Source organism: Paroedura picta, chromosome 3 (genome assembly GCF_049243985.1).
Source record: "Paroedura picta isolate Pp20150507F chromosome 3, Ppicta_v3.0, whole genome shotgun sequence".
NCBI lineage: Eukaryota > Metazoa > Chordata > Lepidosauria > Squamata > Gekkonidae > Paroedura > Paroedura picta.
The window spans coordinates 46,899,408-46,913,980 of NC_135371.1; the positions used below are offsets into that span (position 1 = coordinate 46,899,408).

General features: G+C 43.3%; 1 protein-coding gene across 3 annotated transcripts in view; it reads right to left on the reverse strand.

Annotated features, from left to right (window-relative positions):
- IL17RB (interleukin 17 receptor B) overlaps nt 1–14,573 on the reverse strand; it is a 40,882-nt gene that overhangs the window by 13,734 nt on the left and 12,575 nt on the right. For all 3 annotated transcript variants that reach the window (XM_077325539.1, XM_077325540.1, XM_077325538.1), the window contains exons 3-8: nt 13,829–13,954; nt 13,112–13,230; nt 8,069–8,195; nt 6,059–6,106; nt 3,331–3,479; nt 1,910–1,975 (exon numbers count right to left, since the gene is read on the reverse strand). In XM_077325539.1, coding sequence (XP_077181654.1) covers nt 1,910–1,975; nt 3,331–3,479; nt 6,059–6,106; nt 8,069–8,195; nt 13,112–13,230; nt 13,829–13,954 — 635 coding nt within the window. The remainder of the gene's footprint in view (nt 1–1,909; nt 1,976–3,330; nt 3,480–6,058; nt 6,107–8,068; nt 8,196–13,111; nt 13,231–13,828; nt 13,955–14,573) is intronic.

Below are 14,573 nucleotides of genomic sequence, written 5' to 3' on the forward strand. Positions count from 1 at the left end.
TGCTGACAGTTCTACTAAAATTACTTGCAGTCAAATTCTGTGCTGCATAACAAGACATACATGCATAACAAGACAGAAGAAACTGGCTGACTCCTAGTAATCTTACTGTTTTATTTAGAGACTAGATATTAAGCCCGCTGTGACCAAAATACAGCGGGCCCTAGCATGATGGGTAGGTGGAGGGATGGGGTGAAGGAAGGAGGAAAAGGAGAAAGAGAGACAGAAAGACAGAAAGAAAGGGAGGAAGATAGAGACAGAAGAAGAGGGAGAGAAACAGGAAGCCAGAAAGAGGCAGATGGAAGAGAGGGAGGAAGGGAGGAAGGGAAAAACAAAGGGAATGCTGGGAGGAAGGGAAGGAGAAAGGGAATGCTGGGAGGAAGGGAGGAACAGAGTAAGGTAGGTGGCCTTGGGACCTTCTGCCGGGCCTAGGAGCAGGCTCGGCTGCCCCAGGGCCCAGCAGAAGGCTCCGGACGGGGACGGTGGGCTCTGCGGCCTACTGCCGGGCCTAGGAGCAGGCTCGGCTGCCCCAGGGCCCGGCAGAAGGCTTGGGACTTCGGGAGTGGGCTTTGTGGCCTTCTGCCGGGCCCAAGGGCAGGTGAGCCTGCACCAGGGCCCGGCAGAAGGCTCCCTGGGCGAGGGGAAGCCGGCCAGAGGACTTACCGCTGGGGAAGGCTTCTTCCTCTGAGCGGCAACTCCCCGGCCGACCCAGGCGAGGCAGGGCTGAGCAGCCAATGGGGAGCCGCGCTTTCCGTGGCTCCCCATTGGCTGCTTGGCCCTCGAGTAATACTCGGAGGGCCCAATCAGGAGCCGCTTCGCGGCTCCTGATTGGGCCCTCCGAGTTTTTATCCCGGACAGGGCCCGCCCTAACTCCTCCCCACTTGCCCTTACTCCTTTATTCCTCCCACTCCTCCGGAGCGGGGGGAGGTTTAAAGATTACAGATAGATTTATATTATATTAATAGTTCCTATTGAATAGTTCTCTGAATAGTTGATGTGTAATTCTCCTATGGTTGTTTCTTTATGCTGATCTTTTATTGTAATAAACAATTGATTGATTCATTGGTAGATTCAGGACACTGCATCATCGTTTTTGTACAACAGTAAATAGTTTCTCTTTTAATTTATGTGTTTGAATACTGAATAATATTTTATTTGTACAATAAGAAGCAACAAGAGTCCATTTTCTGGTAGCATGGAAAGCCTTGCTTTTGGGCAGACAAAACTGAAACTGAATTAAAGCAATTTAAGTATAATTTTTTTAAAATGACACATTTATTTTCGTATATATGTAATTTGTTTGTTATGTGTATCTTTATAAATTTATAAACAGAACCAGAGTAGCAGTTAATCCTTGAAGACAAGGAAATGAACAAACATCATGCTGCTGAGTTATTACTTGTTTACTTTGTTTGTATCCTCACAACAACCCTGTGAAATTGTTTAGGTTGACTGTGTGTGACTGGTCCAAGGTCATCCAGCAACCTTCCATGACAGAGTGGGGATCTGAATCTCTAACCACCACTAGCTCTGGGGTAATGTGCTTAACACATAACAATGCCTTTTCTTTAAGGAAAGAAGTTGGACCGAAACAAAACTGTAGCATTGCGCATTCATAATCCTCTTTGGCATGAAAAAAAGGACAATTTGATCTCCCCAGCATTGTTGTTATTCATGTTGTGTTGTAATTGTTACTGTTAGATTGTGTTGCTCTATTGAAAATTATATAATGTTATAGATTGTTATAATGTTCCATGTAAATTTATGTAGTGTTCCATGCAAACCGCCCAGAGCCGCAAAGAATGGGCAGTATAAAAATCCAAATAAACAAATAAATAGTGCAAGCTATATGGAAGAAAAACAGGGAAATGGTTTCAGAAGAATTATCCTTTTATTCATTGTTCAACCTTACCTCTATGTAGTTTTTGCTACTTGGAGAATTCACTGGTATTATTTCAGAAATCCTAGTATCGTTCTTCTGTTGCAAAGACAACAGAAAAGAAAATTAGCTGTTTTATATACAGCTTAAAAACATTTTAAATCACATATATTGATTTAAGTCACATATATTGCTTGATTAAATCACCATTAAAATAATTTACACTCTTTATCATCATCATCATTTTATTTATTACCCACCTCCCCCTAAAGGCTTGAGGCGGATCACAACATTCCATAAATATAATCCTTAACACGTCCGCGGCGCCACGGACTAAATAATTCGCTAAGCCCTTGGTGGGAAGGCTTTGTCCATGATCTTAACTTCCAAGAGGGGGGCGGTGCAGAGGGTGCTGATTGATTCTGCCACCGCCACTTCTTGGGGGGGGGGGCTGATCACTCTTGCCACCTGGCCTCAATCATAGACCTGGCCGAAGAGCTCCGTTTTGCAGGCACTACGGAATACAGAAAGTTCCCTCTGGGAGCTCAGTCCACCAGGTCGGAGCCAGGACCGAAAAGGCCCTAGCCTTGGTCAAGGCCAGCGTGTAAACTGCACGGAGCTTTTATTCCACTCCCAGGCCGATTCAGTCCCTCCCGTCTGCACTGAAATCGATTTCCAGTTTGATTTCCATCGATGGAAATTTTCCATCTGCAACCGTCATGCCTCGACCCACATTCACCGTACCTTTGCCTCGGAATATCAGGGAGCGCTTATTTTCCGGAATATCTACCAATCTGCGCCGGATGCACCAAAGGATCCACGTGTAGATGTCCTCGGCACTCGGATTAACCGGCATTCCTCCCCCCGCTCCTCCCCAATGGTGACGTTACGGAACTGTCTTTTGCTGATTGGTCAACCAACTCCCGCGTTTCCAATGCTGACACTGCGTGGTTCTCTCTTGCTGATTGGTCGACAACCCCCCCCCCTTCCAATGCTGACAGAACGTGTTTATCTCCTGCTGATTGGTCGACTCGCGGAGTCGAAAGAAAGGGGGAATAATTGTTTCACGAGTAAATACACTGTTCAGCTCTGTTTTGAGAGCTTAGATTGTTTGAGACAGCACAGAAATGGAAAAGTGTACAGATACGGTAATAAAAAAACCATATCCAGGTGCACTCTGGTGGGAAGTACGTCAGAAAGTCAGGAATCGATTTAAACTAACGTGATGCAGATGACGCAAGTATGTTAAAGCTGTTTCGTTTCGGAAATAATGTTTGTTGCAGATCACTCATAATGCCCGAGCCCGAATCGGGGGGAGATCGGCAAGAATAAAAGCGGGAAAATCAAGAGATGCAGAATAGGCCCAGGTAAGCCACTCTAGGGCCAGAGACGACTAATAAATTGGAACCTGCAGAGCAGATCTCTAATCTTCTATCTGAACAAAAATATTGTACCTTGGTATGAAATATGGTAGGATCACGGCATTCATCTTCAGACTCACAAATGAGGATTGTATAAATGGGACTTAAGGTACTAGCTGTAAAATTGACTTCAATATCTGAATCCATTTTACATACAGTTATGTTTGGATCCCACAGACTTCCTGTGAAATATAAAGAAATCCCAAACTAAGACCTTCAATTTATTTTCCAAAAGAACTTTCATTGTGATTTTAGTGTGTTTAACCCAAGGCAGCTGTTGCTATTGCCATAATACTTATTCAGTATCAAGCAAATACAAGACTACAAGTACCTATGTACACAGATATCAATATGCAATGTGTATACACATAGACAGTCACTCTTTCCAACTAAGCATACCTCTGAAGCTCATAAAGCATTGCCCTGTACCATTGCTTCCCATCCCCAACTACATATCTGTACCTCACCTTCCTTCAAAAGATGTCAGGACAACACAGCACTATCATACTTTATTCTTAAAACATTTGCTGCTTTTCACAACCGTATTTTGGCCATGGCCCTTTTAGGAGCTCTTCTCAGGTTCCAGTGCCGCCTGCAATAGGTTGGCCACTTGTCTAATGACCTAGGCTAAAAAAGACCTAAGCTAAGAATGAACAATTCTCTCTCTCTCTCTCTCTCTCTCTCTCTCTCTCTCTCTCTCATATATATATTTGTATACTGCCCTCCCCTGAGGCTCAGGGCGGGTCACATGAAACATAAACAATATATAGAACTTTGTTTCTTCATAACATAACCTATAAGTGGACTGTAACAATAATAACTATATCAATAGCAACCATAACTGAAGCTAACAGTCTAATTCATAACAGTTCAACAGGTCCATGGTTCAGGTGTATGGGTTCTTGGGAGGGAGATTCAGGGGCCCAGCAGATGTTACTGATTCTGATCGATCTCAACCAAATGCCTGGTGGAGGAGTTCCCTTTTGCAGGCCCTGTGGAACTGTTTCAGATCTATCAGGGCCCTGATCTCCTCCAGGAGCTTATTCCACAAGGTAGGGGCCAGGACAGAGAAGCTCTGGCCCTGGCTGAGGCCAAGTGGATTTCTTTTGGGCCAGGGATCATTAGCTGGTTGGCGATGGCAGAGCGTAGAGCTCTTTGGGGGGCATAAGCAGATAGGCAGTCCCTCAGGTACACTGGGCTTTGACCGCATATGGCCTTAAAGGTAATTACCAGAACCTTTAGCCTGATCTGGAATTCGACTGGTAGCCACTGCAGTTGATGGAGGATGGGCGGAATGTGGGACCTCCATGGTGTTGCTGTGAGGACCCTGGCCGCTGTATTTTGAATCAGCTGTAGCTTCCAGATCAAGGTTAAGGATATGCCTGCGTAGAGTGAGTTGCAGAAGTCTTATGTATATGTGAGACAGATTTCTAGAACATGCAGCCAAGAGAAGAGTGCGCAATAATTTTTTTCCTTAAATGCATTAATTCAAGCACACACAAAGGAACATATTATATATCTTTTTTCTTTCCCTTGACAAAGGTTGAACTTTCTAGCAATTAATGGTGTCATATGCGACAAAAAGAGTATCATTGGTTCAGTTACCAAGGCCCCTTTGAATGCCCCTTCTCAATTTGTGGCCCCCTTCAAATTTCCCAGGAGTATGGCTGATCTAGATTATGTCATCTGCTTTTTACTGAAAATATGGTAGAACAAGGAAAGCTAACCATATCCATAGCCTGCACCTTATGCACTTTGGCAGAGTAAACAGCATTTAACATGTCATCATATCAACTGTGGGAGTAGGCTGAGAGGAAAGCAGACAATGATTTGTCCAGGTGCCCTTTTCTACTCATCTTTTTGGCTAGCACTTCTCACCTATAGAGCTACCAGACCATACCCTCAGAAGTGACATCACAGCGCAGACAACAGTGGCAGCCTTATTTAACTCCCTGCAGGAATTGGGATTTCCCAACTTGTTTCCCAGGCCATTTGCTTTAAGTAGTAGTGAGTCGCCAGTCTCAAAGAAGTTCAACTGGCCTCAACTGGCCCCCACCTGGTAGAAAGACCTCTTGGAGAACATCAGGGCCCTGACAGAACTGACACAGTTCCACAGGGCCAGCATGCCTGGAAGATCCAAAATATTATATGGGCCTTCTCTACCAGCTTGGTGTATTGGTTAGGAGCGTGAACTTCTAATCTGGCGAGCAGGGTTTGAATCCCCACTCCTCCCGCACATGTAGCCAGCTGGGTGACCTTGGGCTTGCCAAGCACTGATAAAGCTGTTCTGACCAAGCAGTGATATCAGGGCTCTCTCAGCCTCACCCACCTCACAGGCTGTCTGTTGTGGGGAGAGGAATGGGAAGGCAACTGTAAGTCGCTTTGAGACTTCTTCGGGTAGAGAAGAGCAGCATATAAGAACCAACTCTTCTTCTTTTTCGTTGTCTTCTTCTTAGACTGGGACTGGGCACTCCTACCTTCTACTATTATTAGTAATGCTAAAGTGTAATACTTCTACCAATTTTAATGTATTTTACTATATTTTATGTTTTTATTGGAATTATTTATTAATACTGCTTTTATTATACATTACTGTAAGCCACCCCAAGATGCCTGGTACAATAGGGCCGGTCTGTAAATATAAATAGAAATAATGTATCATAATATTTGACAGCATGAGTGTCTCCTTTAGGTAGAAAGAATAAATACGATTTTAGGTTAGTAAAGATATGGAAATAAAAAAACCTGAAATTAAAATTACCTATTTCTATACAAGCCTTGCTGTATTTCAGTATATCATCTTCACAGCCTGTGGAATTGAAATATTTTATTATTAAGAAGTTATGCAAGCTTTTCACTTCAAGTTGTTGTAAACCAATCTAGTATTATTTATTTATTTATTTATCTATTTATTTATTTATTATTACATTTGTATACCACCCTCCACTGAGGCTCATGGCACACAATAAGGGTAAAGGTATCCCCTGTGTTAGCACCGAGTCATGTCTGACCCTTGGGGTGACGCCCTCTATCGTTTTCATGACAGACTCAATACGGGGTGGTTTGCCAGTGCCTTCCCCAGTCATTACTGTTTACCCCACAGCAAGCTGGGTACTCATTTTACCGACCTCGGAAGGATGGAAGGCTGAGTCAACCTTGAGCCGGCTGCTGGGATCGAACTCCCAGCCTCATGGACAGAGCTTCAGACAGCATGTCGGCTGCCTTACCACTCTGCGCCACAAGAGGCTCCCCAGGGCACACAATAGTTGCAAACAATTTCAAATTGGCAAGATATAATTGCCAACCACTAAATTATTAGTTTACCTGGAAAGATAAAGTGGGTTACAACTGTACACTGATGTAACACTATTACAGAATCACAGATCTCCTGCTTTATTTCAGTCCTTAAGCTGGTCTACTCAGATTCGTACTTGTTTCTATTTAATGAGATTTACTTCTAGGAAAGTGGTCTTAGGACTGCGGCTATTGACTCCCTTACATATCAAGCAGTGAGCTTTGATAGAAACAGAATTCTCAATGTATCAGTAAGCTTCTTAAGATTGCATTATATACGTTTTATAACAGCTTTATGAAGTACCACCCCCCCAAATCTTTCAGTTTTCTAGACTTGAAATAAAAATACATTTTCAGGACTAGGCTCATTTTAGCAGATTAAGCTACTAGTTTTAAAAATGTCAAAAGACCATTTTATACATTATATGATAGCAACAGTGTGCAGTAACAACATACACAGCAAATATCAAACTGCAGTGTAAATGGGTATTGTAATTGCAAAGAAGCCATAAAGAAATTACCAAACTGGATTATGCTTTGATGAGCACGTGGGCTTTCCTGCAACTCAGCTTACTACCGATTTGCTTGGCAGTTGATTCTCAAGCTCTGGAATCAGTTTGGGCACAGTTCTTCTGTGTCTCTGCCTTATTTCTGCATTTTCCCAGTTGTGGAGTCATGTTTATTTTCTTCCGCACATGCCTAAACCATCTGGATATTCAAGGGAGGGCACTGCCATCACCGGTGGCACAGGCACACATCCCTTTTTATTTTTTTGTGCATGCTTACATCAATATCATAGTTGAATTTTAAACATCAAAACTGAACACATGCTTTGGGGAAGAGTGGGGTGGCGTCCACTGACACACAAGACTGCTGAGGGGGAAGGGAAGCATTCCTGGGATGGGCTGCACCTGGCAATTAGGAGGGGATGAGAAGAGTCCTCCCCCATGCCTGCCAGTCTTTGCCCAGGGAACCAACTATGAAGTGCTATGTCCTATTCAAACTGTGTTGCTTTTCTTTTGGTGCTGGAGGTGATCACCTCACTACTACCAGGACTTTTGCCTTTAAAAAAAAACATCAGCACTAAAATATTCTTATATCAATATAGCACTGTAAGGAGAAGTTTAGCAGGCTCTCTGAATTCCCAGTTTTATTTTTTTATAAGTAAGTCTCTATCCCCCTGCCTTATAGAGAACTGGAAAACAAATGCACCAGAGTTTATCACTTAACTCCCAGTAATGAAGGAAGTACTCAGAATCAAGTTAGGCACTATCTCTTTGCCAACAGGTGATGAAGTCTCTCCTCCAATAGTGTTGATTACATAAGGAGGGAAGACACTAGCAAGCACCCAGCCTGCTACTAGGCTCACAGTTCTATAAACAGCTGAAGCGTGCAAGAATACATGCTCAGTAAAGAAATTAAATTCATATCAGGTATTTCCATGCAAATTTATTTAAGATGATATTTTTTCAGTTACCTGGAGAAGTCAGAATGACTAATTTTGATGGAGCATCCTCATATGGGTTGGCTGGTGGGAGGTTGTATCCATCAATGAAGTACTTGGTATTCTGTTCTATAGGAAATCCAACATAGTAGAACTGCCACTGAAATTAAACAAGAACAAACCATCCTGTCAGATTACAAAATCCTCCCCCTTTACCACAAGACAAAAGTTCAGATGCTAACAACAAAATTCACACAGGTTTATGTCTCAGTAAATTTAGGATACTGAAATACTGCATGGGATTATGTAATCCAAATCTGTATAAACTGAATATGGATATGCAACACACCTTATTTCTTTAATTTATCCCCTACCTTCTGTTTCCCCCTTCAAGGATCGCTGCCTTGTTGTGGCAAGGGGGCTTGCGTAGTTCAGTGAAGCTATGAGCTATGCCGTGTAGGGCCACCCAAGACGGACAGGTCATAGCTGAGAGCTCTGACAAAAGGTGATCCACTGGAGAAGGAAATGGCAAACCACTCCAGTATCTTTGCCATGAAAACTCTATGGACAGTTCCAATAGGCATAACGATATGACGCTGGAAGATGAGCCCCTCAGGTCGGAAGGTGTCCAATATGCTACTGGGGATGAGCAGACGGCTAGTACGAGTAGCGCCAGAATGAATGAAGCGGCTGGGCCAAAGCCGAAAGGACGCTCAGTTGTGGAAGTAACTGGTGGCGAAAAGACAGTCCGATGCTGTAAAGATTTTTATTCCATAGGAACCTGGAACGTCAGATCCATGAATCAAGGCAAGCTGGACGTGGTTAAACAAGAAATGACAAGACTGAACATCGACATTTTAGGAATCAGTGAACTAAAATGGACAGGAATGGGTGAATTTAATTCAGATGACCATCAGGTATACTACTGTGGACAAGAATCTCGCAGAAGAAATGGAGTAGCCTTCATAATCAATAAGCGAGTAGGAAAAGCAGTCTTGGGATACAATCCCCAAAATGACAGAATGATCTCAGTTCGAATCCAAGGCAAACCATTCAACATCACAGTAATCCAGGTCTATGCCCCAACCACTGCTGCTGAAGAGGATGAAGTTGATCAGTTCTATGAAGCCCTACAACACCTTCTAGAAGCAACGCCCAAAAATGATGTGCTTATCATCATGGGGGATTGGAATGCTAAAGTAGGAAGCCAAAAGATAACCGGGATAACAGGCAAGTTTGGCCTTGGAGTACAAAATGAAGCAGGGCACAGGCTGGTAGAATTTTGTCAAGAGAATACAATGGTCATAGCAAACACTCTTTTCCAGCAACCCAAGAGACGACTCTACACATGGACATCACCAGACGGTCAACACAGAAATCAGATTGACTATGTGCTCTGCAGCCAAAGATGGAAAAGTTCTATCCAGTCAATAAAAACAAGACCAGGAGCTGATTGTGGTTCAGATCATGAGCTTCTTGTTGCAAAATTTAGGCTTAAATTGAAGAAAGTAGGGAAAAGCACTAGGCCACTCAGGTATGAACTAAATCATATCCCCGACGAATACACAGTGGAGGTGACAAATAGATTTAAGGAATTAGATCTGATAGACAGAGTGCCTGAAGAACTATGGATGGAGGTTCGCAACATTGTACAAGAGGTAGCAACTAAAACCATCCCAAAGAAAAAGAAATGCAAGAAATCAAAATGGCTGTCTGAGGAAGCTTTACAAATAGCTAAGGAGAGAAGGGAAGTGAAAGGCAAGGGAGAAAGAGAAAGATACACCCAACTGAATGCAGAATTCCAGAGAAAAGCTAGAAGAGATAAGAATGCCTTCTTAAATGAACAGTGCAAACAAATAGAAGAAAACAATAGAATCGGGAGGACCAGAGATCTTTTCAAGAAAATTGGAGATATGAAGAGAACGTTTCATGCAAAGATGGGTATGATAAGGGACCAAAATGGTAGGGACCTCACAGAAGCAGAAGAGATTAAACAAAGGTGGCAAAATTATACAGAAGAACTATACAAGAGCGAGCTTAACATCCCTGATGACCACAATGGGGTAGTGACTGACCTGGAGCCAGACATCCTGGAATGTGAAGTCAAATGGGCCTTAGGAAGTCTGAGTAACAATAAAGCTAGTGGTGGTGACAGCATTCCAGTTGAACTATTCAAAATCTTAAAGGACGATGCAGTAAAAGTGCTACACTCAATATGCCAGCAAATTTGGAAAACTCAACAATGGCCACAGGATTGGAAAAGGTCAGTTTACATTCCAATTCCAAAGAAGGGCAATGCCAAAGAATGTTCAAACTACCGCACCATTGCACTAATTTCTCATGCTAGCAAAGTTATGCTCAAAATCTTACAAGCTAGGCTCCAGCAATATGTGGACCGAGAACTTCCAGAAGTACAGGCAGGATTTAGAAGAGGCAGAGGAACTAGAGATCAAATTGCCAACATACGCTGGATCATGGAGAAAGCTAGGGAGTACCAGAAGAACGTCTACTTCTGCTTCATTGACTATGCTAAAGCCTTTGATTGTGTGGAACACAACAAATTGTGGCAAGTTCTTAAAGAGATGGGAATACCAGAGCATCTTATTTGTCTCTTGAGAAATTTATATGCAGGTCAAGAAGCAACAGTGAGAACTGAACATGGAATCACTGACTGGTTGAAAATTGAGAAAGGAGTTCGGCAAGGCCTTGCCTATTTAACTTGTATGCAGAGCACATCATGAGAAATGCGGGATTAGAGGAGTCACAAATTGGGATCAAGGTTGCAGGGAGAAATATCAACAACCTCAGATACGCAGATGATACCACTCTAATGGCAGAAAGTGAAGAGGAACTAAAGAGCCTGTTGATGCAGGTGAAGGAGGAGAGTGCAAAAGTTGGCTTGAAACTCAACATCAAGAAAACAAAGATCATGGCATCCGGCCCTCTCAATTCCTGGCAAATAGAAGGGGAAGAAATGGAGATAGTGACAGATTTTATTTTCCTGGGCTCCAAGATCACTGCAGATGGGGACTGCAGCAAAGAAATTAAAAGACGCTTGCTCCTGGGGAGGAAAGCTATGGCAAATCTAGACAGCATCCTAAAAAGCAGAGACATCACCCTGCCAACAAAAGTGCGTTTAGTCAAGGCTATGGTCTTCCCAGTTGCAATGTATGGCTGCGAAAGTTGGACCATAAGGAAGGCCGAGCGTCAAAGAATTGAGGCTTTTGAACTCTGGTGCTGGAGAAGACTCTTGCGAGTCACTTGGACTGCAAGGCGAACAAACCGGTCAGTCCTAGAGGAGATCAGCCCTGACTGCTCTTTAGAAGGCCAGATCCTGAAGATGAAACTCAAATATTTTGGCCACCTCATGAGAAGGAAGGACTCCCTGGAGAAGAGCCTAATGCTGGGAGCAATCGAGGGCAAAAGAAGAAGGGGACGACAGAGAATGAGGTGGCTGGATGGAGTCACTGAAGCAGTAGGTGCAAACTTAAATGGACTCCAGGGAATGGTAGAGGACAGGAAGGCCTGGAGGATCATTGTCCATGGGGTCGCGATTGGTCGGACACGACTTCGCACATAACAACAACAAACCTTCTGTTTCTGTCCAAAATTGTTTATAACATCACTGTGAAAAAGCAGGCTAATACAGAAGTCACAATAGCATAGAACACAGTGTCCAGAATTTATACCCTATGTCAGTGGTCCCCAACCTTTTTATCACCGGGGACAGGTCAATGCTTGACAATTTTACTGAGGCCCGGGGGGGGTAGTCTTTTGCTGAGGGACACCGCCGCCGCCGAGCCCTTGTTCCGCTTGCTTTCCCGCCACTGGGGGGCTGCCAGCAGCAGCTACGCAGTGCCACGCCAAGGAGGAGCCCCAACCATGGTGGCTACCGGAGAGCACCAAAGATGAGCCGGCAGCAGAGTGGTAGGGCAGCCCCTGAGGCAGCAGCCGGGGAGGAGGACGAGGAGGTGTCGCGGCCTGGTACCGACTGATCTACTGACCAGTACCGGTCCCCGGACCGGGGGTTGGGGAGAGCTGCCCTATACCATCACCTTCCTAGATCATGCAGAAAAAAAGCCTAACAGTATATCCAGTAGAAACAGCAGAAACTGTTAGCAAAAGTCTTCATAAATTGTTTGACAAGCCCTTCTAAGTGCCAGAACAGTCCTTGCCGGCATTCTCCAGCTGTTCCAAAGAAGAATTATTTCTGGTAGATGTCAAACCAACCAGCCTGGTTGAAGAGATAGAAAGGAATATCCATTTGGAAGTGTCAGAGTCCACATTTACTCCCTTTCCAAGGGACATACTTGGCATAATAACAAAAGGGATTTATTGAAGAAGCATGGCTCTGGGCATGCTCAGTCTGAGTTGTGGGCTTGAGGAAATGGGATTTCAGGGTCAAACAAATGGCTCTGGAAGTTTCTGAATCCCAACTTTGCATGGACACAAGCCCTATCAGTGTGATACACAAAGAAGAACCAACTAGCTGCTTTATCCAGACTCAAAATACTTATTCAGATTTTTCTACTTTTTTGTTGTCAGTATTCAAATTAACATATTCCAATTTCTCTTCAGTAATATAGACTTGGCATTGTACATTAAAAACAACTACTCAAAGTAATCAACAATATATAAAACACATTTTTTTTTCTTTTACATTCTTCAAAGGGTTTATTTTCTTGCTCTGGAAAAGTGATTTGCAATGGAGTAAAGGGGAAACGTATTCCAGAAGGGTGCTGGGGGACTCCTGCTTGGCACCATCATATTTATTCTATAGGGTCCTACAGGGTTCAAACGTGTCCCCCATGCTATTTAACATCTACATGAAATCACTGAGAGAGGTCATCTGGGGATTTGGAGTGAGGCACCACCAATATGTGGATGATGCCAAGTTGTATTTCTCCTTAATGGCTGAGCCAGGTGGGTCTGTGGAAGTCCTTAATATGTGCCTGGAGAAGGTATGTGCCAGCTCCAGCCAGTTCAACAGCTATGCCTATTCTTCAAAAAGCGTAATTTGGCCACATGTTCTGATCAAGAACAGCATAGTGTGTAACTCTTGAAAATGGTTCTTACTTTTTGATCCCCATGTCTGGTTTGGCTTTCAAAGGGTTTTGCATAATCACATCTAATACATGTTGGGTGACCGTATGTTGATACACATATCTTCGTGGCCATCAGTGCTTTAATGCTGGCTGGGGAAAAGCAAAAGAAACCAAACAACTTTACTTGAATGATATATAATGTATGATACAAGTATCCTATAATCTACTTTGTCCTAAGACTGGTGCAACACTTCTACAACATCAAAATAGCTGCTTCACACATTTTGTACTAATAAATGCACATCTGCTGCTATATTACATTTGGTAAGAAATCACAAATTAACCTCAATTCCAGGCACACACCTTTGTAAGATACACCTGGTAATACCTAGGCAACATTTTCACTTGCAAGCCCAAATGTTTTGTATGTACTTTTTAACAAGTCAATCATGAGAAAATAATAGAGGGTCTTCAGTGGGAAGAGGAAGTCAGACAGAGTTACTCCCATCTTCCCCACTGGCAAAGTGTCACCCATAAGCTGAAAGCATGCCTAGGATCCACCACAGAGCTTTAAGCTTGTGAATCCTGTCCCCACATCACAAAATTAAATGAGGTCCCTGTTTTTGCACCACTAATAAAAACAGAAGAAAAAATGCCATCAGTGCATTACTCATGCAGTATGTGAACATTTGTAACATTTCAAGCCCAAGTGCAAAGAGCCATCCTCAGATTCCATTAAGAGACCTACCATCTGCACTAATGGTCCAAGTAATGTTTAATTGCATTGTTCCTTCTTTTTCAACAATTCTGGCACTGATAGCATCAAGATCTGATGGTGTTTCGCTGTGCCTCTTCTCCAACTCAATAGAAGGCCCTTGTAAAGATTAAAAACCAGGAATTGGTTATTTATTTATTTATATTTATTTATATTTTTACTTATATACTGCTGCTCCCAAAGACTTACGGCAATTTACAATAAAAGAATAAAACTACCCAACCCACAAATCCCCAGTACATTAAAAGATGGCTGTTCTATGAAGTGAACTCCCCATCTCTCCTCCCCTGCCAGCAGCAGTCAGCAGTTAGAATACGATAACCTGCAGAATCTACAGTGCTTTTCAAACAATATAAAGCAAGAGCCTGAACAGTTAGTTGGGTCATAAGAATGGGGCACTCCATCAACATCAGTTGTAACAGCTGGGGGGGGGGCGACGACATATGACTACTGGGTGCCGGCCTGCTGTCTCCTCAACGAGAGGCACATTACCTCAATCCAGAGAGTGAGACTGCCAACACAACCAGGAGAGAGCAAACTGGCTGTCAAGAAAGGGGAATTAAACCACCAGCACTCCACTATGTTATCTTACTCCTTCCTTGAAAGGAGGCCAGGGTGGTGGTTGTGCAAAGTGGTTTGCAGTTGAAGAGTGAGTATTTTTATTCCAAATATTCATTTGGAGGGCAGCAATGAAAACATTTTGGGATTTGTCCTTTGC